At 33.2% G+C, this 25,596-nt stretch overlaps 2 protein-coding genes across 2 annotated transcripts in view; both read left to right on the top strand.

Moving 5' to 3' along the window:
* Positions 1-10,680, top strand: part of LOC129221443 (clustered mitochondria protein homolog) — an 88,324-nt gene extending 77,644 nt beyond the window's left edge. The window contains exon 35 of the mRNA XM_054855928.1: positions 9,192-10,680. Within this exon, the coding sequence (XP_054711903.1) occupies positions 9,192-9,330 (139 nt within the window). The 3' untranslated portion in view covers positions 9,331-10,680. The remainder of the gene's footprint in view (positions 1-9,191) is intronic.
* Positions 10,681-13,363: 2,683 nt separating this feature from the next.
* On the top strand, positions 13,364-25,596 carry LOC129221440 (glutathione S-transferase theta-1-like). The gene is made up of 4 exons (XM_054855924.1): positions 13,364-13,714; positions 19,286-19,373; positions 20,249-20,399; positions 25,201-25,596. Exons 1-4 carry the CDS (start codon positions 13,603-13,605, stop codon positions 25,525-25,527), a joined length of 678 nt encoding a protein of 225 aa, XP_054711899.1. The 5' UTR covers positions 13,364-13,602; the 3' UTR covers positions 25,528-25,596.

Here is a 25,596-nt window from a genome sequence, read left to right as displayed (position 1 = left end):
CCTTATCTGTTTTTAAATTTTTCAGTTATTACGGAAATAAGAGTCTCAAAGTTGCTGTCAGCTATCATCTTGTTGCAAGAACTCAATCTTGTATGGGCGAGTTTCGTGGTGCTCTGCAAAATGAAAAAGAAACATATAGTATATATAAACAGCAGGTATTTTGTATTGCAAACTAGCAAAATATCTTAATTCAAGTACATTTATTATTATTTTAACTTTTGTTTTCCTTTGTGTAGTTAGGTGAGGAGCATGAAAAAACCAAAGAAAGTTCAGAATGTTTGAAACATTTAACACAACAAGCTGTTGTGTTGCAGAAGAAAATGAATGAAATTTATAAAGGCAATTCAAGTGCAATACTTCCTCCTATACAAGTAAGTTTACTAATCTGCAAAAGCTTATGAGTTTTCTAATTATCTAGATATGTATTTATTACAGTGCAAGCTCTGTTTTAGAATTAGTCGGATCTTCATATATTGAAGTAGCAAATTGCCAGAAAAAAAATTCGATATATGGAAATGATCTTAGTTTATCATAAAAATCTCCTAAAACATTAAAGTTAAAGCTAATTTTCATATATGAAACTCAATTTCTAATTTATACAAGCATCGGATTAAGTGAAAGTTAATAATTAAAAAATAGGAAAAATTTACTGAGCACTGCATTGTTTCTAAAAAACCAACTGTAATGTCATTTCATGTTTTGAGTGAAAGCTTTCTGTAAGTTTCAGTACTTTTGTTATGGCTTTCCGATATTTCATAAACTCTCAGACTCTCTGCAGAAATACTAAATTTATCAGAAATTATATTTTTGCGTCTTCAGACATCTTCGTTCTTCAGCAATTCAACTTCATCCGCGACATTAGAGGATTTCGTTTTGACAATGGTAATCAAAAGTAAAAAATCAATCTACTTAATTTGAATGATTTTCATTGAAGCTAAAAAGACTAGGAATGATAATCGACAGACCAAAGGAATTACTTGAAACTGATTTTACTGTATTACTGGTTACAACTAAGATTTTAAATAAACTTGAGAGCGAATTTAAGAACTCCAAAACGGGACATCGACCTATCTTCACACCCCTCAACCCAAGACTCCTTATGAGTTTTGTAGCAACCTTTAGTGAACATAATTTTCTCTCCTAACCTTCATTTTTCATGAGACAAACAGTGTAAAGTGGAAAAAAATCTACGAATGTCTCGAAAAAAAATCGATATATAGAGATTTTTTCGATATATAGAAACAATTTTTCTGTGTAATGGATATAGTCCAGTCAATAGATACATTTTACCTTACAAAAAATGGGGGTCAAAGATTTTTTTTGTTTAAATTGTACATATTGATGCCGACATGGGAAAACCAAGTTATCCAACACAAAAGATCCCGGGAGAACTTTTGGGGGCCGAAAAACCTCAAAAATTTAGGACTTTTTTGTTTTTTCCAAAATGTCTCCGAAATGGTTCAACTTAGAAAAAAATATCAAATACAAAGTTTAAAGAACATTAAATTTCCTACAACTTTCGTACTTACAACTTTTTTGTAGCACAAATAACAAACTTGCTATAGCTCTTTGAAAATAGGCAGTTTTCCTCCACTCCGCAAAAAAAAAAAGCATTCACACCGAAAACAAGTCGTCACAATTATTAGAACTCAAATAGAAGTTTCAGAGTTTATCGACAGTTTGAGTTTCCTGCTCCTTCCCCACTGCTCACGGACTAACATTTCCGGTCTGACAGGGGAAGTCTTCAGCAGACTCCAATAACAGATGATACATTGCAGTTTGTAACTGGAGTCACATTATATACATTCATTTGAGGCATATAATTCGTACATTCTTGTCTAATTATTACAAACAAAGATGCGATCTTTAAATATTAATGTGAAAGAATGAATATTAGGCAGCTAATAAGCAAACAATCAACACAATCATGCATCCTATGTTGATACAATAATAATAATAATAAAGCCTCCCCCCACCACTCATGAACTAATATTTCGGATCTGATAGAGGTAGTCTTCATCAGACTCCAATATTATTTGATTTATATTTCAGTTTGTAATTTAATTACAAAATCTACACATTTATTTAAAGCACATAATTCGTACCATCTTTTCTAACTATTACAAGCAAAAATGCGATAGTTGAATATAAATGTGAATTAATAAATATTAGGGTGCTAATAAGCAAACAATAGACACAATAATGCACAAATGAAGGTACAATAGTAATGCGTAATGGACACTTTGAAAATATTCTGCAGAAACTGACTTTTTAAGGCATGAAAAACCCAAAAGAATTACCTTTCAAAATGAAAATCCAACTGTAGAAGTTTAATACGTACATCTAAATTACAGGGAGATTCATTCAACCAAGCAAATAGAGAAAAGACAACAAAATATGTTTATCTTCTTCGAAGCCGTTTTGAAGGCCCACGTTCTCCTCGTTCAGAATCTGTTGGGGGTAGAAAGAATCTATGGTCCTTGAATTGTTCATCTCCTTGTTGCTGTGATTCCAAAAGCTCCTGGAACAAATCATCTTCTGCAGTCTCATCCAAAGATGAAATTTGTGCAACATTTTCACAATTTATGCCACTGCAGTGTTTGCACATGCTGGAGCATTTTAAATCCATCTTGCAACAAGAACAGGCTCTAGTACAATTTTTCTTGCAGGTACAATAAGATACAATCTTCAAAAGAGTCTGAGGAGCTGAATCGCTTTTCAAGTCAACAGGCAATAGACCTTGCATTCTGTGTTCCCAACCCCATTTCCCTAGATCAATTATGTTGCCCAACCAACTTAGAATTTGCTGGTTGCACCAATATGAATGATAACTTCCAGCATTTTTTTTTTTTTTTTTTGCACGCTGGAGGTAGCCCTGCAAGATTTATTTTGGCTCTGTATACTGGTTTTATAAAAAGATTAAATCACTGCAAATTATCCAAAGATAGGTTTAAATACCTTACGTCACCTGTGTATAATATTTTTAAAATATTTTCTCCAGCTGCAGCTACGGCATGATGACTGATTGGATCCATAAATACTTCAATAGCTTCCGAAACTTCAGGAATTTTTTTGACTATGTTGCACAACTTAATCTTTGCCTTGGCCAAAGATTGCCGATGTCATATCACACCCACTAAACGCATAGATAAAAGGAACATTACTGGGGTCAGACTTTAAGGATTTAGTGGGAGAAAAAAAAAAACAAATCACAAGTATTCCCTCTTCTAGGTCTGAAAAAGAACAAGTTGATGAAAGGCTGTCCTAGAACCCCTGTACCTGCTGAAAGGTTGTCATCAGCCCCAACAGATCCATATCCTCGCCCGCTATAACAATCTTTTCAATTTCCTTCTGATAAATTAGGTTAAAATGATGATAAATTACGTCAAATGATAGATATTATGGCCGGAGATGATATATAGAAAGGCATGCATCGTGAGCGGAAAAAGCTGCGTTAGAGTCGCAGACAAATGTAATAAAACAGATAAAATTGACTTACCGAACAATCTTTATTTAGGATACTTCATATTATTACGGCAGAGTGCACTCTGTAAAATCGTGAAACAAGATCTGGCATATTATGATACAATACAAATGATAATGAAGAGCATGGCACGGAAGGCAACAGTTCGTGGAAGTTCGCTATTAAGAAAATGGCGCACAGTTCATCATGTTATGCGAAGATCACTTATGGATAGTTAATAACCCAGGACTGCAAGATGTTAATATTCGCTGGGAATACAGCAGAGGAGTCTTTGGAAACTTCGGCTTATGCACGAGACATCTTGCTATATTTGTTTAAAAAAAGCATTCGCCACTCAAAGGTAGCCCCTCTTCCTTCTTGACGTTTCCTTATTCTGTAAGCACTTCTTCGACCACGCTCAGGTCTGGATTAAGATAAGTTGTTTGACTTTGTTTTCTTGTCAAGAGACCAGAAACTCTCTCTCATTTTTTCTTAAAGAATTTCCATAATTCTCGGCTCGCCACTCGTGGTGCATTAGAGAGACATCCTTCACGGAGAGCTGGTAGGACCCAAAAAAAAAGAGACGCTCGGTAATAAATTCTTGATTTTTTTGAAAAGGTCGACAAGATGACGGAGAGGGCTGATTGGCCGGTCAGTGCCTGGCAACGGAAAATGACCACAGCTCACATGCCTGTTGGTCGCAAAGTTGAACTAAAACTCAAAAGTCTGAACTGACCTCACAACGTAGTCTACGAAATTGAACTGCATAGTGCTGCCCTCTCATGGGAAAAATGTTGCCCGAAAGTGGAAATTCAAATGTGAGATTTTCACACCTTCACCTTTGAAAGAACAGTAAACCGGCATCTTCTTGAGCCTGCCTGGAAGACAATTTTTGTTGTTATAATTTGCCAGAAATCTTTCTTGAGGAATTTAGCTTACCAAGTTAGGTTAAACCATTACTTCAAGAGAAGAGATTGATTGCTCATTGATATAGCATTTGTGACAGGCAGTATGAATTGTCACTTCTTTTAAATCACTGATGATCCTCATTTTGACGTTTTGCACTGCATCTCTGAAGATTTTCTATTCCCTTCTCCTTCACAATCCTTATTTTGCCTTCATTCAAACTGATTTTGCAAATAAAAAAAAACATCTTGGTCAGGCGTAATCATTTCTACAAAAAATTGTAATACAGAACACACAGATTGATTAAACATACTCTTATTCGAACTCTGAAATGACCAATATGCGTAGCTATTGAGTCAATACATCGCATTTGGAGGGGAAAAAAAGGATAGAATGGGGGTGTTTTGTTTATGTTAAGGGGAACAGAGGCTGATTTACCCTTAGCTGCGAAAGACAAATCATTTCCAAGGTCAGGCAGCCGGCATTTCTCCTTTTTTCCTCCGTTATCCGATGCACCTTGATGCACTTTGCTGAGGGGTTCAGAAAAAGTGTGACTTTCAAGAAGTTGTAACTCGCTTGCTTTTTATGCTACAAAAATGTTGTAATGACAAAATTTGAAGGAAATTAAATCTTCTTCAACATTTATATTCGAAGTTTTTCTCTAATTTTAACCATTTTTGAGATATTTTGGAAATACTACAAAAAGTCACAAATTTTTAGGGTTTTTCGGCCCCCAAAACTTCTCCCGAGGTCTTTCGTGTTGGATAACTTGGTTTTTTCATATTGGCACTTGTATATACAAATTTTAAAAAAAAATCTTTGACCCCATTTTTTTATAAGGTAAGCCCATTTTTTTCTACCTATTGACTGGACTAATATGAAAGTTTACTGGGATTTCGATATGTAGAAAATTTTGATATATGGAAGTTCGATATATGAAGATTTGACTGTATTACTTTCTATGACAGTGAAGTTTTTAATACCCTGAATAGTTTTTTTTTTTTTTCAAACTTAGACTCATAAGGCACTTCTATTATTTCAAAAATTTTCTCGCTTTTAAAAAAAATAGTACATATGTTTTAATAATTGTTTGTTGCATATATTTGCTTATTAAAATGTTGTCCTTGTGTAATTTTAGTTGGAGGTTATAATGTATTCTCTGTGAAGTATTTTCAGAACTTGTTGCAATAAGAACTCATTATACAATGAGATGAAGTCGCACACCTAGTAAAACACTGCCATATCTGCTATAACCGCTTTTCAAGAAAAAACAATTCAAATGTAGTGCACTTTAGCTTAAATTCTTATAGTAACACACTGACACATCTCAAAAATATGGTTAAAAATTTTGTTTTCGTTTGTGGCTGTCTTGCATTTTAATAGAACTAATAATATGCACCAAGACATGTACATAACTCAAAATTAACTATTTTTGACTTGTGGCGTGACTGACAAAAATAAACTTTTTTGTGGCACTCTTTCATTTTAATGGCACTCAGCACAAATAAAAATATAAAAATGCACCAGGACATTTATATAACTTAAAATCAACACTTTGACTTGTGGCGGTTTTGTATTAGGCGTGCAAAGTGGGGATCAAAATTTAATCAGGTTGGGAGATTTTAGCTAAATCTTAAAGCGTTCAGTAGATCTTTGCAATTAAAAAGTTCTTTTGCTGGATATAGGTGGTGTAGATCAGGGTTTCTCAACCGTTTTTGACTTCCGGCCGCCTTGTGAGTACCAACATCTTTCGTGGCCCCCTCACATGAATCCTCTAAGGAATGCATGTATGTACGTATTTCTGTATGTATGCAGATATAAAAAAGATTTCAATGGCAAAGATATTTCATGGAAATGATCCTTGAATTGAAATATTCTTTCACTACTCAAAAAAATTCCTCATCTGAATGATTTTATTCCCAGTTTTAAATAATTCAACTATCGACCTCCTTTATAAGGCTCATAGCTCCTCTATTATCATACTTTTTCATGTGGACCCCTTAATTTGTTCCGAAGCCTCCAAGGGCGCGATATGGCTCCCCTTGAGAAACCCTGGTTGCGGGCAGGGGCGTAGCTAAGGGGGGGGTTTTGGGGACAAACCCCCCCCCCCCCCCCCCGAAAAGTTAGTCTCAAAAAAAAAGAGAAAAAGAAGAGAGAAGAGAAAGGAAAAAATTCCAAGCGATTACACACACACACATATATATATATATATATATATATATATATATATAGATATATATAAAAGAAGTAACCCCCCCCCCCCCGAAAGTCGGGTCTAGCTACGCCACTGGTTGCGGGCCACTTTTCCACTTGTCTGTTACTAAACAAAAACTTATTTTATAACTGTACATTATTTTATAACTGTATTGTTTCCCTTTAAATTGAAGAAAATCTTATATAATTAAAAACTGAGCGTATGTATCCAAGTTACTTCTCCTGAACGACAGTGAACTGACCATCGAACCAGGTATCGATGGATTCGTAATCTTCCCCTCTTTATGTTTGGTTATTTAACATAATATTCCAATAATAATTAGAGGAGATATCAATTAAAAGCTATTAATTGTGACACTTAGCTTACATTCGACGAGCACGACTGGTAGCGACCGGTTAGTTAATCACGTGACAGCTAATGATCACGTGCTCCAAACAACCAATCAACTGCTTAGAATGGTAACCGATGTGGTAACCGGTTGATCATAGAACGCTGCGGTTAGTAACCGGAACCGGTTACTTGCCGGTCGACCGGTGAGTTTCGTCGAACGCAAGGTTTGATTTCTACATAAAATTCCTATTTTTGAAGGCTTTCCTCCATTCAAATTATTATTCAGTGCTTCATCTCAACTTTCTGCAACAATGCTTTTATTAAAATTTATAACGGTGAAGAAAATCATTGAGACGAAAGATCTGTTGCCATTTTTTTTCTCTAATATGAACAAGTAAAATTCTAGCTTTTGTTTTAAAGGCTTTTCCGCTAATCGGAGGATTTAAAATGTTTCATTTTTGGGTTTTTTTCTGCAATCTGCTGCAAAATGTTACTATTTTTTGCGGGAGGCGGGGGGGGGGGGGGGGTAGAAGTGAACTGAGTGTTGAACACGCTTCATTTGACGTAACTTTTATTTTCGAGGTGGACCTTGCAAAGCTGGCGACATAAGTAGTATGTTATGTAATTTGATCAGCGGTGGAACCCGTAGGCACTTCCATAATAAAAATTTGGCCCTTTATAAAAAAATAAAGTTGAAGACTGCTGTTGTAGATGTAGAGAAAAATCAGATAATGCCCAGAAACTATACATATGAGATGTGTTCTAAATTTTTTAGCAAGAATTTTAGTTTTATGATAGCTTAACTTTTAAACCAAAAAAACTGGTTGAAAGAATTTTGCTTTTCATAAAGATGCTTTTCAAATTTATATATTTTAAACTGATATATATATTTATACATTTATCCATATAGATACAGACGCCATCTTTAAGCAGTGTTTTAGACATGTTAAATATTATAAATGGAATTCTTTTTGTTCAAATTAGGTAAGTATGTCTCATATTTGTATAAAAAATTTTAAAATGTATGTTTTATGAGCAATGTTTATCTGTAAAGCATTTTATAATCAAGATATATATGTAGGGGAATGTGGGGCAAATTGAAATAGATGACTAAGCTTTTTCAGAATGAACAAATTGATTTTTTTTTTTTGAAAATTACAGTGCATGAAGAAAGAACATTGTACTTTTTATAAAAATTACAGTATTTTATAGTTTTAGCAGTAAAATTGTGGCTTAAGTAAGTTTTCATCTTTTTTATGGGGCAAAGGTAAAAACAAAATATTTTCTATTTGATTGTGGAAAATATTTTTGAACAAATTAATGAGTAAATAAGAAAATAATTGAATAAATGAAAAGATAATGAAACAATGAACTAATGAATAAATATTTTTACATGAGGAAAAATAAATGAGTGAATAAAATAGTGAATTGATAACAAAATAGGTGAATGAATGAATTAATAAGTGAATTATTGAGCAAATGAATGAAAATACATTAGATAATAAATGAATATGTAAAAGATTTAGTAAATGATTGAATGAGTAAACGAAATGAGCTATGTCACTTTGCCCCATCCCACTTTGTCCCTCATGCACTTGACTAATTGTGAAAAATATTAAAAACACAAATAAACTAAGTATTAACTAAATAAGTACTGCACCGACTATTAAAAGGTCCCAATCGGTGTTTAAAATGTTAATAAAGGAACTTTATCATTTGATAATGTCAAAATAATTTTTGACTTACAACTATTGTAATTTGAGTATCCATTTTTGAAAATTGCTTGTATTATATGTTGTGGTTTTCAGAAATAATTTTTTCTTGACTGAAATAAACTACATATGTTACTACATAGTCGGAATATTACTAGGTAAGTGGCGCTAAAAGCGGAGAAAATATTTCACCATTTTACTTTGCCCCACATTTCCGTGCTGTGTTTGCTTCCAAAAGTGGTTCAATTCCCATTGTCAAAGTAAAATTTTTATGTGTATCAATATGAGCTTAATTTCACACAAACAAGTGGCTCTGGAGGAGCCATATAATATGCGTGAAATTCTTCTCCTTAAAGTTTCTGAAGTGCCCTGCTATGCAAACCAAGTGCATTGTATCATTGCTTATATCATGGCCTAGGTATGGCACTACTTTAAGAAAGCCATTGATCTTCATTGGGGACTAATCGACTAGGACCAGCCTAGCTGAGCCCAGGGCATGTTGCTGGTCCTCACATTTGTATTTATTTATAAAATATAACATAGTTTCTTTTAAATTTTTTAACAGCCAACAAGATATTGAAAACTTTAGAGCAGAATTTGAACGTCGCCAACAAAAGGACACAGAATGTAAAAAAGCTGCTAATGACAATGATGAAAGCATCAGTGATACTACAGAAACTCCTAACAGTATTGCTTCAAGGTAACTGCTCCAACACGTCCATATGTAGAAATGAAGCACAAAGCTAGAATGCTTTCCACTCATGGGCAACTTCCATGAACTTTTTTGACTGTAGATGGAATAGAACTGCAGGCCGATTTTTTTCACTGCCGAAGATACAAGCATTTTGAATGAGAATAGCTATTTCTTACGCATCCTTTTGTGATACTCATCAATACAAAATTTTACGGAATGAGAGCTTAAGCTCTCTTTGCAATCAAAATCAAAGATTCTTGGAATGCAATAATGTCATTTTGTTAAAGCAGGCCTTTACATTCATTAGCGCCTTCAATTTCTGAAAATTTGTAGATTTCAAAGTGTTGTTTTCTTTGTTTGAAACGAAGCCTTAAAAATTATGCAAAGTTATAGTGGAAATATGTTTGTAGTTAAATTATATACAATTCATAATTTGCTATTGTATTAGCTTCTGAGAAGCATCTTTATAGCGTGAGTTACCTTTAAAATGTAAGAATAGTTTACGAAGCACTTTCATAATGCTTTAATATGAATGTGTGGATAGAAATTAGGTTATTTGAGTTCTGAGGAATAGTCATAGAAGTTTTAGATATCTATTATGTTGTGTTAAATTTGAAAGTTACTATGTGTTCAACCAAGTGTCCTTTTTTTCCTATGGTATGTAGATTTTGTATGAAACTGAGTTAATCATATTGTGTTCGATTTTAATTTTTTGATTCATCTGTATCATAAGTACATGATTGCTTAATGAATGAGGAATTATTTGTTTGAAAATACTTTTACTATTTGTTGTTAATCAAATTCTTTTCTTTTGAAATGTGAAAAATCATGAAAGTTATCTGAAATATATTTGTAGTACTTTTTATGTTATTGTTTTTGTACTTCGTTCTTTAAGTGTTACAAAAGTGTTTGCTGAAATAAAACATCTGTTAAGAATCTGTTTGCTTCTCAAAAACAAAAATAATCAAGGCCGGATTTGGAAGTCTGGAGACCCCGGGGCAACGAAGGAGTGGAAGCCCCTAATCAGGGTTCATAAAGATCATATTTTCGAAAATATTCGATACTTTGATTTATTATAGGAGTTTCACCAACTTAAAGGGCTAAATCCTTTCTTTGGTAAAAAAAAAATACGCTCCCATGCAATCAATACAAAATTATAACAGATTTTTAATGATTAATTCAAAATTCTTTGTTATTAATTAAAAAAAACGGGAAGCGGAAGAAAATCGATGTGTTCAATAGGCATTTTCGTTAAAAAATTTCCATTCAAGTCATTTCGTCAAATTTTTAAATTTTTGAGCTCAAGAAGTGAGAAGTTGTAAGGATGACCTGCAAAGTAAACCATTTTTCGGATTTTTTTTTAACTCATAGGTACAAATTAAATGAAGAAAAAAATATATATATATTACCACTAAAATGCTCGATCAAATAAAAAATTGATAGTTAACGGATACTTGCAAGCAGGGCTTTCTGATATATTGATAATAATATTTTTGTGCAATCATGTGGCCCCGGGGCAGTAGCCCCGCCTGTCCTCCCTTAAATCCCGCCCTGAAAATAATCATGAAATATTTGTGCATTTCATTATGAGTAATGCATTGTTACATCACTTCATTGAGCATCATTTTCAACGTCTACATTTTGTTTTCCCGTTTTTTTTTTAAATATCTGTCACTGAAACTTTTGCAGAAGCAATCATCATTAAAGGTATCAATTTTGTCATGAATTACAAATCTGCACATAAATCTTGCTTAGTGTCAAGTGTTATTCAGACATTTTTTGTGAAGTATACCACTATTATACAGTGCAATTATTTCTAAGTTTTGATTTTTTTCAATTATAATTGAGATGTTAATTTTATAAGATTTATGAAATTCTAAATGAAATTTTGTATTACTTTGATTTTATACTGTGAATTTGTTATTAAGTTAGAGTATGATTTTAATTTACAGAAAAAAAAACATCTGAAAACTAGGGCAAAAAATTATCAAAATGTTAACCCAATCAATCAATAAAAATTTAAGTTTTTACTAAGCTTTTATGAATGATTTTACTGTGAATACTATTCTAAGACATATTCTTTTTCTTAATTGAAGTTGGTTGACCTAATTATTGGAATAATTGAAGTTTTTTTTATTGTGCAATGAACTGAAATACTGGAGTCAAAATTTGTGTGCTAAAATGTGTTTTCAATTTGTTATCATTAGCATGTTTCTCCCCAAGTTTTTGTTTTTAATCTTAGAAGATTTACTAGAATTTTTTCACAATTCAAAATTGAATGTATTGCACAACTAGGTGAATTAGTGGAATTAAAATTTTGAAAGACTAAACTAAATTACATTGTTTCATTTTCAAGACATCATTAAACAAATGCGGATTAATTTATTCTGCTTCTGTGTAATGTAAAGCAGTTTGTATGTTTTATCCTAGATACCTGAAGGGACCGAATGTTTTACTATTGTTATATAAAAATAAAACATAATTTCACTTTTCTACATTGTGTGATTATTTTGAGCCTGAAAGTGTCTTAAAACCTTACCAATATACTATATTTTACGCAGATTGGATTATACACAATAAGATCTGACATCTTAATTTTGTTTTATGCGGATAAGTTTTGATTTTATGCAGAAGCAGCATTGCAAACAGAAAAATTTCCCCTTCTTTAGAATCCTATCTTCTGAGATTACTGAAACCGTGCAATGAAGCATGCATTATTTTGGCATGCTTTTTTTAAAATAAGAGTTGGGGTCACTGTTTTTTGTAATTGTTTATAGAACTCTAGATGAGTTTTTAGAAGTGATGGCAGAGGACACATTAGAAGTTTTGAGAGATTACTTGACAATAGCAAATGATCTTTTCTGATTTGGTAGTCAAGGAAGATTCTATTATGGTAGTGACGTGAGAAATCTTGGATGTGTTAATGTCCTACTAAGACTGAAAAATGGTTAACTTATTTTTCTAAACAGTAAGCTTACTCAGTTTTCTTTATACATATCAGGCACATACAGCGAACCCGCATTTAATCGGTAAGACCTCTATTTACTTAATCGTAAGTCCTATAGATACACATTTTCAATTGAAAAAATGATCCAAATAAGATGCAGAGTTAAAGTATTAAAACTTTCAAGCGGAAAAAAATACAAAATTCAACTTTCTACATGGTTCCTGATCCCTATCGTTGCATTTAGAAAAATCAAACATAAAAAAAATTCGAAACGTTTACGACCAAAATTCAAGGAGATATTAAAAGTTCAAAATTCTAAGGGACTATACCGAAAAGCAGTTGAGAATATAGCACCTACCAGAAGAGTGCAAATAATGGTAATTTTGAAAGAAAAATGAAAAAAAAAAAAAAAAAAAAAAGCCGCTGTATGGCCCCTGAAAACTGAGTGAAGTGCTTTAAGTTGCGAAACACAGCGTTTCATATTTCAGTGAATGATGGTCATACTAATGTCAAGTTCTTTTTCCCCCCCGTGTTTGTGATTTTCCTAAATTTAACTTCAGACATCCGGAAGCTAAGTAAAAAGTTACGATTTTTTAAAAAAAACTAAATGATGACGATTTTTACAATTGGAAATTATGTACATTTAGCGATCAAATATTACCTAAAACTATTTTGAGGATCTGTATTTCAAAAAAAGTCCCTCAGACGCCCTATTTGGCCTCTCCTTTTCCAATAATTACCCCCTCCAAAACCAGAAGCTGGATGCGATCCGCCCTTTACGCAACATTTTCGTAGAACGTAATCCCAGCGCTAGACAAGGGACCCAACAGAAAATAGCAAAAAATGTTATTTTAGTCGCAGGAGAGGACTATAATTTCAAGTAACTTCCGAGGTTTGTACTGGGGTGGGGAGGGATCACTACCTTGTTACGCCAACGCATGTCCCTCCTCCCTAACTGGAATTCTGGCTACGCTCATGGATATACTCGATGTATTTTGTATGGAAAAACAACAAAATCCATAATTGTATCTAATTTCCAAAATCTGGGGAGGGGTGGGGGCGATTGACTCCCTTGATCGAGGAAATGATGAGCCTCCCCACGGGATTTGTTAAGCGATACGTTCTTTCCTCCAAGGAAGGAGCGTTCGACTTGAAAGCTTTGAAATTATCATTTGGCAACACTTTATGGAATCTAATCTTGTTTGATAATAAAGTCACATGCGCGGAGGCGTGGCTCCCGTTATAGTAATAAAACAGAGAAGTGGGCTTGAAGGATTTCGTTGACTTTAAATAATTAACACGTTAATTTAATACAATTTTAATTAACTAAAAATCATGTCCTTGAAAGTATTTTACGATTTAATGTCACAGCCTTGCAGGGCTCTTGTTATTTTCTTAAAAATGAATCAAATACCCTTTGAATCTAAACTGGTTGCTTTAAGAAAAGGTTTTTTCTTTTTCTTAATCCTATGACCTTTTGAACAAATTTTTAACTTCTGTAAATTATTCTTTTGCAGTGAACTATAAGGGGCCATTCATTAATTACGTAAGGGTCCCGAGGGGGTGGGCGGTTAGAAAAATCACTACATACCCTTACTTGTGGGTCGGTACCCATTCTTACGTAATATTTTCCAATCTGTTTTTTATATTAGAAATCGCGCAGTCAAATGCTTTGGCAGGGATCATATTTCATTTGCTTCTGGAAGGTAAAAAACGTATTAGGATGAGTTGTTTTTTACTTGCTTTACAAGGAATGAATAGTGTAAAATATATAATAAAATAATCGCACTGTATGGCATGTCTATTTTTAACTAGTATCGCATCATATACAAAAAATATTTGTCGAGTAAACGATCAGTCTAGATTACATTTAGTAAATATTTCTTTGCTCAAAAATGTTTAAAAAAAAAAATTATAATAATGAATTTAATTACAATTTCAGTGATGTAGGAAACATTATTTTATAATTTTGAAAAACGAAATGGAATCTTACATAATATGGGGAGGGGGGGGGGTGAAAATCTTACATACCCTTACATGGGGGAAGGGGGTCGAAAATTGCCAAAATCATCCTTACGTAATTAATGAATGGCTCTAAGTGCTTAGCATTTATCCATTTTGTTTCCATGGCTAAATAAATAAGTTTTGACGCTGTAAATTTTCCATTAAATCAATGCAACTTTTCTTATTAGGTATATAAGGCTGACCAACTATGTTTTTCTAAAATTAGAGAAAAAATCCAAGTAGTTTGTTGTCTTCATATCTATTCATTTATTTTTCTTTCATTTCTCTTTTATTTCCATGTCAAAAAAGCCCAAAAGCATATTTCAGACAAATCTTTATTTTACTACCTAATTTGCGTAATTACTTAATATTTATAGAGATAAATCATGTATCATTTAAGCAAGCGGATATCCACGATAGACGATGCAATTAGGGCAAGGAAAACAATTGTATAAAATTTTGAAAACAGAAAAGATTTGTTTTACTCACCTTTCAAAGTACTTTTAAAATCCTAATATAATAAAAGAATGATGTATGAATGGTAGAAGAATAAATAAATATTAATTTTTAATAGTAAAATGTCTTTATTATTGAGGTGTGTTAAAAGAATAGTTTCATTATTTGGATTTGTATTGTAAAAATATAAAGAATACATTAAGTTTGGAAAAAAAACATCGGAACTTGTCTTTTTACTTGAGGGTTTTAATTGAAATAATTTTTTTAAAAGGAAATTATATTCTTAAATGCATTAAACTATGAGAAATAATGTTTACAATGAAAAACATAATGATTTTTTAAAGCTCATTTTTATAAGTCCTTTCATTGATATATAATACGTAAATTATTACCTGATCAAAAACTTTTTTTTTTATCTTTAAACAAAATGTGTGTTGGTCATTTGATTTTTAAAATTCTGTAATGTACATCAGACGTGTGATTTATTTGTAGATACTGCAAACTACTTTCTATGCTTAGAATTCTTGATTTTAATTTTGTTTTTATTAAAAAATTTATCGTAGAAAGCTATAAGTATGTGGAAATTGATTTGCAAGATTTTATTCTTGATTATTTATAATTATGTCTTAACTCTCACAGTAAATTATTTCTTTGATTTTTTAATTGTGCCAAGGTCTATTTATGAAATTTGTTGTGCTTTTTTAGAAGTTAAAGATTGTCAAACAACATTTCTCCTATAGAAATCGCTACTTATGAGTAAATGCAATTACGAGATTTTACTTTTAATTATTTATTTAATCATCAAGTAATTAAGTACTAATGTGAATGTTAAACATTCATTAACAATTAAATTATTAAACATTCATGAATTTTCAATAATAAAATTGGTCTTCTTGCAAATAGTGTTTAAACCAAAAACACCTGAGATAAATAAATACCTTTGTGCTGAACAATGAAGTAAGACAAAACAACATTAGATGAAGCACAAATTTGCAAATTACAGCAGACACGTGTTTCGGCGTTACAGGGAACGCCTTTTTCAATGAAAAAAATAATGAGCTTATGGATGAAAAGACATCCGACAAAAGCTGGATGTCTTTTGATCCTAAGCTCATTATTTTTTGCATTGAAAAAGGCATATTCCGTGTAACGCCGAAACACGTGTCTGCTGTAATTTGCAAATTTGTGCTTCATCTAACGTTGTTTTGTCTTACAAAAACACCTGGTTTAAACCAAAAAAAGGTTTTTTTCCAACCCTGTGTCATGACTTCCCTTAATGCAGTGCTTCTCAACCCTTTTAACTTTATGGACACACTTGATAGTTGGCTCGATTCTTGCGGCACAATGAAGCAAATTTCTTTTGTCAATATGGACAATTTTTCGTCATTCACTAATCAAAGCAAGGAAGGGAAAAAAGCGTTTTTATGTAGATTTAACATTTAATCTTTTAAATGTTTCAGTTTCTTGAGAAATTGCATTAAAGTATATCATGAGTTTTAGTGATTATTGTGACCAGCAAGTCCCAAACTTTCACTTAACACGACTCAGACACCTGTGCCTTTCTTGAGGAAAAGTGGCTCATTTTATTCAGCTCTATGTTAAGAAGAGCTACAGGAAGTTTTTAATCAAGGATCCAGAAATGATAATTTGTTGTTCTTGTCAATGCTAAAAATAATGGTAACAGTAACAGCTCATGAATAACGTGATCAGAAATTCTTAGGTATACTCTTTTTACTAACAGCCAATATACTATCTGACCACGAATTGTATAGAAAGGCAAACATCCGGTCTAGATGCGGAAATGGATGCATCTATTAGTTTTAAGGATGTCTGCTTTTGCAAATGTATGTTAGCCCCTAAATTGAGCAGTCTCCTTCAAACCAGTGGAACATGCGCATCAAATTTTTACTCCCCCCCCCCCCTCCGATAGAATCGTCTTAATGGACATTTGCCAATTCCATACAATCCGTGGTTAGACAATACATCCAAAGGTGCTAAACCCCAATTTTAAGGAGCGGTCACTCCTGAGATCAGTAAATTTTTCTTATGAAGAAAGTTCCTTGCTGATGCGTCAACGGATCACAGACCCAGTTATATTGTTCTGTGCCGGTCAACTTGAAGTAGTGCTTAAACTTTGTTCTGAATCATGGTTCTACCATCATTTTAAGCATTTCTTTCATGGTATATATATAAGCTGGGGCAAACCTAACCTCGCAGCATCGTAATGCTGTAATTTGAATCTGTGTAGCCTTCATAATGCTGCCAGGCTAGGTTTACTCCAGCTATAGTTGGTCCTTTTAAACATGTCCAGTGGGCCACACTCGAATTCCTCTCTCCACTGCTGAATTTTTGGTTTGAATCCGTTTTATTGTGCATACATGTGAACACGATACTCACCCCATCCATGAATTCTTCGATTCATATTGTTAAGATTCTAAAAAATATCAGCCGTGTACGCTTGTTTTCCCAGAAAATATTAGTCTTGTAATAAACTGATATGGATCTGTCCACAGTGACTGACGTTACAATTTGACTCTATTTTTAACTTACAAATTCGGCACTGTCTTGAAATTAAATTTTGTTTCTCCTGAAATTGATCTAAAATACTATGATATAGTACATCACTGCCCCCACACTTGTTTTCAGACTTGAGGAAATTTTTTTATGTGAAATTAAGGGGAATAAAAAAACGTGACTGATGTTACGCAGAAGAGACATTGAGAAAATTGACTTATATACAATTTGAAATCCTTTTCAAACTAATAACGTAAAATCTAAACAGATTTTTCCCCCTCAAAGTAGAGATTTTAGACTTGATGAAAACACTTTGTTTTATTCGAAAAACTTAAAAACGGAAAGTATAAAAATTATTTAACCACCATGACTTATGGTACAAAGATTTTGTGACTGATATTACATTTACAATAAATTACTGCAATTATAAATTATTTCTCCTTCGAAATGAAATTAGCACATGTTTTGTTTAAAATTGTATTTAAATTACAAGAAAAGTACATTTATAAAGTTTTAAAAGTTATATTTTTGATGTATTTCATAAAATAAAAAGTCCTTTTGCATTTATTACATGTAGTGCGCTAATTATTTTATTCCTTTCTCATGTGAATAATAAATTTCATTTCACATTGACAGGCTATTTCCAATGTTTTTATGCTGGAATCTTGACAGTTACTAAATACTCTTAGTTTTTAATTTCAATGCATCTAACTTCTCGTGATATAATTCTTAGTCATATTCTTCAAGAACCCGTTCTCCAGTTGCAGTCAACAATTTTGGAACATGTTCTCTCTGCTGGAAGCGATTCCCTCCTTAACTGCAAAAGAAAGTGTTGTTGCTAAACACCTGCTGCAGCTTATGAATTAAAAAAAGTATTACTCAAATATAACTCTTTATAACATGACTGCAAGTTGGATGGCGATAGTTCTGAAATTGGCATGAAGCTGTGACATTCAGAAATATTTCTGTATCGATGATATAGAACTTTTTTTTCAAATGTATTACATTCAGAGTTAGTTGTATCTGTTTGTCAAATTCCATGTTGGAAAGTTTTTTATGGCTGCAGTTTTCCTTTGTGAAGAAGCAAAGAGTGATACTCAACTCCATGTTTTCTGAAAGTGAAATGAAAATATGAGAATTAAGTGGTCTTAATTGTATGAAGTTAACGGTTTTCACTGTCTGAACCATGGCTAACTTCGGCTCAAATGTCATACTGTTTGCCAGGAGAGTTTTGCGTTGGGGGAAACTTGGATTTTTATTTTTCACATTCAACATGAACCCTTCGATATTTCCCATCTTTGCAACTGCTCCATCACTGCATGTGCAATTGTAACACTGGATCCTGTTGCTTTTTATTAATTTAGCTGTAACGCAGAATATTTCATCACCCGTTGCATGATGAGAAAGTTCTTTGCAAAAAATAAAATGATCTTGAATGCCATTCTCATCAGTAAGAAAAGTGAGCCTTTTATATCTGTTAACTAATCAAAATGAAATTAAAAAAAAAAAACAGCGACTTGTAGTTTATCAACCATTCATGTCCCCCATCAAGTCATTAATTAGTCGCCTGATAATATCTTCTGGAATTAGCACTTTGACCACTTCATTATTGCATCGGAACCTATTGTTCCCCTTACGTTTTCTTTACATATTGGTAAAATAGATGTTCATACCGTTGGTATTAATTTCATGAAACTAGCAACACTTGATGCAACTAGGAACATTATGTGTGATTTTTTTGCACAGGTAAAATAGGTGTTTTCCCTTATTCTACAACTCCAAAAATTCCACGGAACACTAAGGACCTTGTCTTGGCACACCAGTGTGCCGAGGCACATCAGTTGAAAAGCACTGCCTTAATGGACACAAATAGTTCAAGGTAGCGTTTTTGGGACATACTGTTTTGCAAAATTCATCCAAGACCTTCATCTTGTGCCCAGAAATAACATTTAACCCCTTCTGAAACCAAAAGCTGGATCCGTCCTTGTGGTTCTAGCAGCCAGCATGTATAATAGTACTAAGCATAGAAATTTTGTATTTATAGGAGAGCATCTGACGTCAGAATTTTCTAAGTTGAATGTGTTTCAGAAAGTTCCTGTAATTTATCACAATGGATTTATATTAACAGAAAGGTCAGTGAATATGATGCTTTATTAACTTTGGATGCTATTATTATATTTACTTGTGTATTAAATTGTAGTTATTATTAGTTAAATTGTAATTACCTATTTACTGTTTAATTGTAGTCATCAAGGGCAGACTAGCCCATCAGCACGATGCACCCTCCCATCTGCGCCTTTGTGGTTTTTATTTTTTTGCGCCCTCAAACCTGTGCTACTTCGTTGATTTCTTTCTTTGTTTAATTTTTTTGCACCCCTGAACAAGAGTGCTTTCAAGGGGAGGAGGGGGTGCCTTTAGAGTTCTTTTTTGCTCTCTTTGGTAGTCGAGGTCGGCACCCTCTTGGGGGACCCAGTTCGCCCCTGGTAGTTATTAACATCAACAATAAAAATTAAACAAACTGATTAAACTAAAACTTCCTTACTATTAAAATCCAAAAGTAAACATTTTTTTTGTAAATACTTATTGCAATAAACTATATTTACATACAATACATAAGATTATTTGTTTCATTTCTTAAATTGTTGATTAATTATCAATAATTTTATATTTGAGTCAGTGAGAAGCAAAGGGATGTAAGAAGAAAAATTAAAAATTGGTGATAATCAGTACAAATAATAGGGGAACCTCTCCTCTGTCTTTGGGCAAGAGATAGTACTAATAGCCCTGGTAGGTGCTTCTATGCAGCTTGATTTAGAAGAAAAAAATCAATGAAAGCCTACCTAGGACGTTATCTTTTAACGCGTTTTACTCAAAACTTGAAAATGCCCACTGCTTACATCCCTTTGCTTCTTACTGCCTCATTTGAAAATGAAGATAAAATTTAAAAAATTGTTCCGTGTTTGTAAAAGTAATTAATGAAATGATCTCCATATTTTTCTTAAAATAGCATTGCCATGATAAGGTATCTTGTCAGAGAGTTTAAGGTGGAAGATCATTGGTATCCAAAAGACAGCAAAAAACAAGCAAAAGTAGATGAATATTTGGAATGGCAACATCTCAATACTAGATTGTTTGGTAGCATGATTTTTCGTGAGAGGGTATGTATAAAACTGTTTAGTAATAGTCTAAGTAACAGTGCTACTTTAATTCAAGAAATAAGTTATTGTTAAAATTTATCAAATAGTGTTATGTACAATTTTGGGTAATGGGGTGAACAACCTTTGATGTTGGAAAACATTTTCCAAATGTAATGGCACACCATCCTCAATGCCACAGAGAACTCGATCTCCCCCCCCCCCCCAAGAAGATGAGTGTCCCAGAAAATAGATCAAAGTCTAAAATTACGCTCATAAATAGGTCAATGGTACAATTTGTGCTATTCATAACCTTGTGGCCATGGTAATGGTAATTTGTGTCACCTTTGATGTTAGCAAGGTCATGGTTCCAAACACAAATTTCAGCAATTTGATTGATCACTTTACTGATCAAAATTTAGTATAGTGAAACCTGTGTATAACAATACTGTCTATAACAATATTTTCCTTGGTTCCAGTGAAATGTCAGCGTGAATAATCAAACTGTATAGATAGATAGTCTATAACAATATTTTTTAGGTCCCAACAGTATCGTTGTAAACAGGTTTTACTGTATGTATCGACATTGTTTCTTTCGCTGTAAGCCTGGGCAAGGCTAATATCAAGGGCGCCCATATAAGGGGGCAAGGGGGCTGAAGCCCTCCTTAAAAATTAGAACTTCCTTTCTTTTAGTACTTTTTTCTTTGCAAAAATGTAAAAACATTTCTTCTCCAGCCGTTAATGAATAATTTATTAAAAATGTCAAACTTTAATAACTCTAATTTGTACTGAAATCAGTGTCCATGGGGAAAATATCCTGCTAAACCATAGGGAAAACATCTGAGCCCCCCCTTAAAATTTTGCATATGGGTGCCCGTGGATAACATATAGTACATGGGACCAGTGGCGCCGACTCCATGGGGCCTGAGGGGGCCCGAGCCCCCTCAAAAATTTTTTTGAGGGGACAGGCCCCCCCCCCCCAATAATTTAAGAAGATTATTAGTTATTTAATGCTTTCTAAACTCACAAATTTGTCTCAGTATTTTTTATTTTCCTTGTTTGAAGATAGTTACCTTGTAAAATACATTCAGTAGTGGGTTACAACAAATAATTTTTACAGTAAAAAGCAGGTCAACTGAAAACGAGTGGTGTGAATAATGATAGTGTTACGTTGCTGCGAGAGCTTAGAATTTATCCCAGTGTGCGAACCTGCGGATAGTCTGTCCGGTCAACAATGGGGCAGAAGCGATTAAACAACTTGGCCGTTCTTCATAAACACCGAGCTATTTTGGATGAATTGGATATTCGATCAGTCGTCAACGACTTCAAATTCAGTAATCTATTCAGGCGGTCGACATTTGCACCTTTCTAAAAACAGCCCTAATATTGGTATTCAAAGCAATTTTAAAAATCTCTAAAATAGAGAATTAACTACATACAGAATGTTAGATTTAAAACTTCGAAATATTACTACTATTTTATTACCGTATTACTATAGTACTGCATTAGTTATTTTCAAATACTTAAATATTTTTAAGGTATAAGACCCTATAAAAACCCGTTATTTACATACTATATTAACTTTATTAAACAAATTAACTGTGGGATAATATTTTTATTTAATGAACTCTGAGCCTTATTCATAGCAAGTTTAAATTAGCTATTTCACTTATTAATCAAAGTACGACAGCAATATCTTATGCTTTACTTTTTTAATGATAGTTTAAGATTTATTTAATATAATTTCAATCTTTTTATATATATATATTCCCTATTCTGCAATAGTCTACAAACAAAATTATTATACTATAAATTAAATTAACTTTTTACGAAAATACCGTACATGTGGGTTTTTTTTTTTTTTTTTCGTTTTTCAAAGCCAAAACAAGTGTCGAGTTAGCGAGAGTACAGTTTTCGGGGTTCTAATGTTGATAATATATTACTCTAAAATGCTTAAAAAACTGTAAAACTTACTTTTTCCATCTCCAATTTAGAATATTTCCCGGGGTTAAACCAGCGATGTGTCCCCCACTCTCCCAATACTTTTTGTATTTAGGCGCACTGGGAGTGCCCTTCCATGCAAGTCAAGTGCCCTTGCTTGTTCAGTGACTAGCCACGGAATTGCACGACTTCCCCCAAAATAGAACTGTAAAAATGTCCCACTCTGAAGACAAGTGACATGATCTAATTGAACCAGAAAATTTGTATACAAATTCTTAGATTGACTTTGAAAACGCCATGCCACATATTGTTTGTTTGTATAAATCATATACACCAGAAAATATGTAAATTGGCGTTTTCAAGGTTAAAAAAATCTTAACTTTTTTTTGGAAAAGTGGAGGGGGGGGGGGCGCTATGGGATTACATAACCCATGGATCACCGGTGACGTCTAGCCCCCTCAATAATTTTTGCAAGTCGGCACCCCTGCATGGGACACATGTAGCCTGCCAATTGTCATGTTGTGGCTCGCGGGGCTCGCTCAATAAATTTTTCAAAAACATTTTTAAAAATAGTCAATTAAAAAGTAATGCAGGGTTTTACTTTGTAAGAAGAAGAATTTTAAGAAGAATTTTTTCCACTTCTGTTACCGTGTGATAGCAAAATAGACATCACACAAGAGACAGTTGCCAAGTATGCTACTGTGTATGAATTGATGCTTAAATTCGAAAACTCATTTTAGGATTTTCATAACCTTCATGTGCTTTTTTTGTGCATTTGTAATCAGAGCCGTGAGAACCGAGGTGGGTTCTTTGTCAGTTTGGTCACTGGACCCCTTCCCCCACAAACTTAATACTATTCCGATTCCAGGACAGGGCCCTAGTTTACAAATAGACTGACATGGCCTCTCTCGTCGGCCCTGTCTGGAGTACAATTCTCTGTAGACCAGGAGTTTGATGGAGCATTCTGTTGTGATACACAGTTAAAGGAGAAATTCTGTCAAGGTTCTTTGGAAGGGTTCTATGAAACATATTTAGACAAGGATAAATACCATCACTAGGACAACCAGAATTTCCCTTGTGGGGGAGGGGCGGAGTCATCTGCCATATTAGGATTGGCAATATGTATTAAAACCAAAAGTTCTTGTTAGATTAGCTACCCCACCTCACTGCACCATTGCACTCAGTTTCACAAGCATGGTCTGTCAATGACTTTACTATGTAGAAGGACTAATGCATCAGAACAGCTTTTTTAGTTGCATGAAGTACATCAAATCACAATTGAGGTGGTGAGAAGCAGGGGATGTAAGTGCCAAAACTAAAAATTTTGAGATAACCAGTACAAATGGCAGGTGACCTCTCTGTCTTGGGGTGAGAAATAACACTAGTACCCTTGTAGATACTGCTATACCGCATCATTTAGAAAAACATTTCAATGAAAGCCTACCTAGGAATGAAAATTTAAAAGTGTTTTACTCAAAACTTGAAAATGCCACTTACATCTCTTTGCCTCAATTGAGAAAACAAACTACTGATGCTCATTTGGAAAATTGTTTACATGAAACAACAACCTCAGTCGAGATCAATAGTATTTGCACTTAGTTCAACAAAACTGAATCAAACGTCACACTAATATAAAATACTTTAAATTATTTAAGAAATATGTGGTATAATTTATATTTTCCTACCCACTGGGTAGGTAAATATTTTTTTGTGATGTGGACCAGTGATGTAAATCGGGTAAATAACCAAATCCACATCACTAGTTTGTACCACTCTTGTACAAAGCAGCATTCATTTCTGATTATTACAAAAGTTGTACAATGATTCTTCAAGGCTGAATTCATTTCTAATCATTACACATGTCGCACCATACTCGTGCAAAGCAGCATCTATTTCTGATTATTAATGTTTTGGTTTAAGCACTAAGAAAAACATACTTTTAGATATCAACTAGATATCTTCAAATTCTATAAAAAAATAATAATCAAAAGTAGTTTCCCACTGCTAGGTTTGATCATGAAAAATGTAGGTAAAGTTTGTTCACTACTGCCTTTACTATCATAAGTTTTGATTTACATGTATCAATGGCAATTTCTTCAATGTAACAGCACTAAATGCCTGAAAAGGTCTCTCAATTCCTCAGCTCCTGGCCTTTGTTTGCATTCCTATTGGATCCTTATTGATTTATGATTTTCACATTGGGGTGTTTGGCTAATCCGCTATTTTTATTTTTTAAGCTGTGTGCTTATCTGTTCTTGGCTTTTGTCAGATGTCTTTTCATTCATAAGCTCTTTACTTTTTGCATTGAAAAAGGCGTTCCCTGAAATGTCGAAGCACATGTATGCAGTAATCTGCAAATTTGTGCTTTTTTGACGTTGTTTATGTTTACTTTACTGTTCAGCACAAAGGTATTTATTTATCTTAAGCTACTAGTTCTTTCAGGTTTTGAAAGCCTGAGATACAATCTGTGAATGGGCTGCTAATGAGTTATCAATAATGCTTATGCTGTAGTTGGGGGGGGGGGGGTCCTCTCGATATATTTGTTTTTTTTATTGTATAAATAATGCAAATGTAATAAGAAAAAAAGGTTTCAAACTACATTTTCTTTTGGTGAGTCACGCAAAATACTTTTTTATTCCAACTACAGAACTGGTATAAATTGCTAAATGTTTAAATTTTGACTTGATCTTTGTGCATACACTTGGTACATCACTTTAGCACATTTTATGATAAAACATAATTCAAACTGAAAGCTCCAAATAGTTTTTACCTTTTGGTTTACTTTTCTTTTCTTCAAATCTAGTATCTTAATTCAAATATAAATGAATATATTTAAATTATAATATATTCAATCCTATATACGTGATTAATTTTATATTTTCAGGTAATAACTCCTTCACTTGAAAACAAGCCAGTCAACAATGCCAAGATTGAATTCTACAAGGATAATTTTGTAAAAGTTTTAAAAAATATAGAAAAAGGTTTCTTGAAAGATAAAAATTACCTCTGTGGAGATGAAATTTCAGTTGCAGATATATTTTGCAGTTGTGAAATAGAGCAGCCTCTTATTATTGGTTTTGATCCCATTTCTGAGGTTCCAAGAGTAAAATCCTGGCTGGAAAGAATTCGTCGAGAACTGGAGCCTCATTACAGCGAAGTTCATGATGTTACAAAATTAATAAAAAATGCAATTGAGAAAGGAAAGCTGTAACGTCCTTTTGTTACCTATTCTGTATTTTATAACTTTAAAAACATAAAAGTTTTCGTGTTTATTGCTGAA

Source organism: Uloborus diversus, chromosome 4 (assembly GCF_026930045.1).
Source record: "Uloborus diversus isolate 005 chromosome 4, Udiv.v.3.1, whole genome shotgun sequence".
NCBI classification, from domain to species: domain Eukaryota; kingdom Metazoa; phylum Arthropoda; class Arachnida; order Araneae; family Uloboridae; genus Uloborus; species Uloborus diversus.
This window is presented reverse-complemented; position numbering and strand designations above follow the sequence as displayed.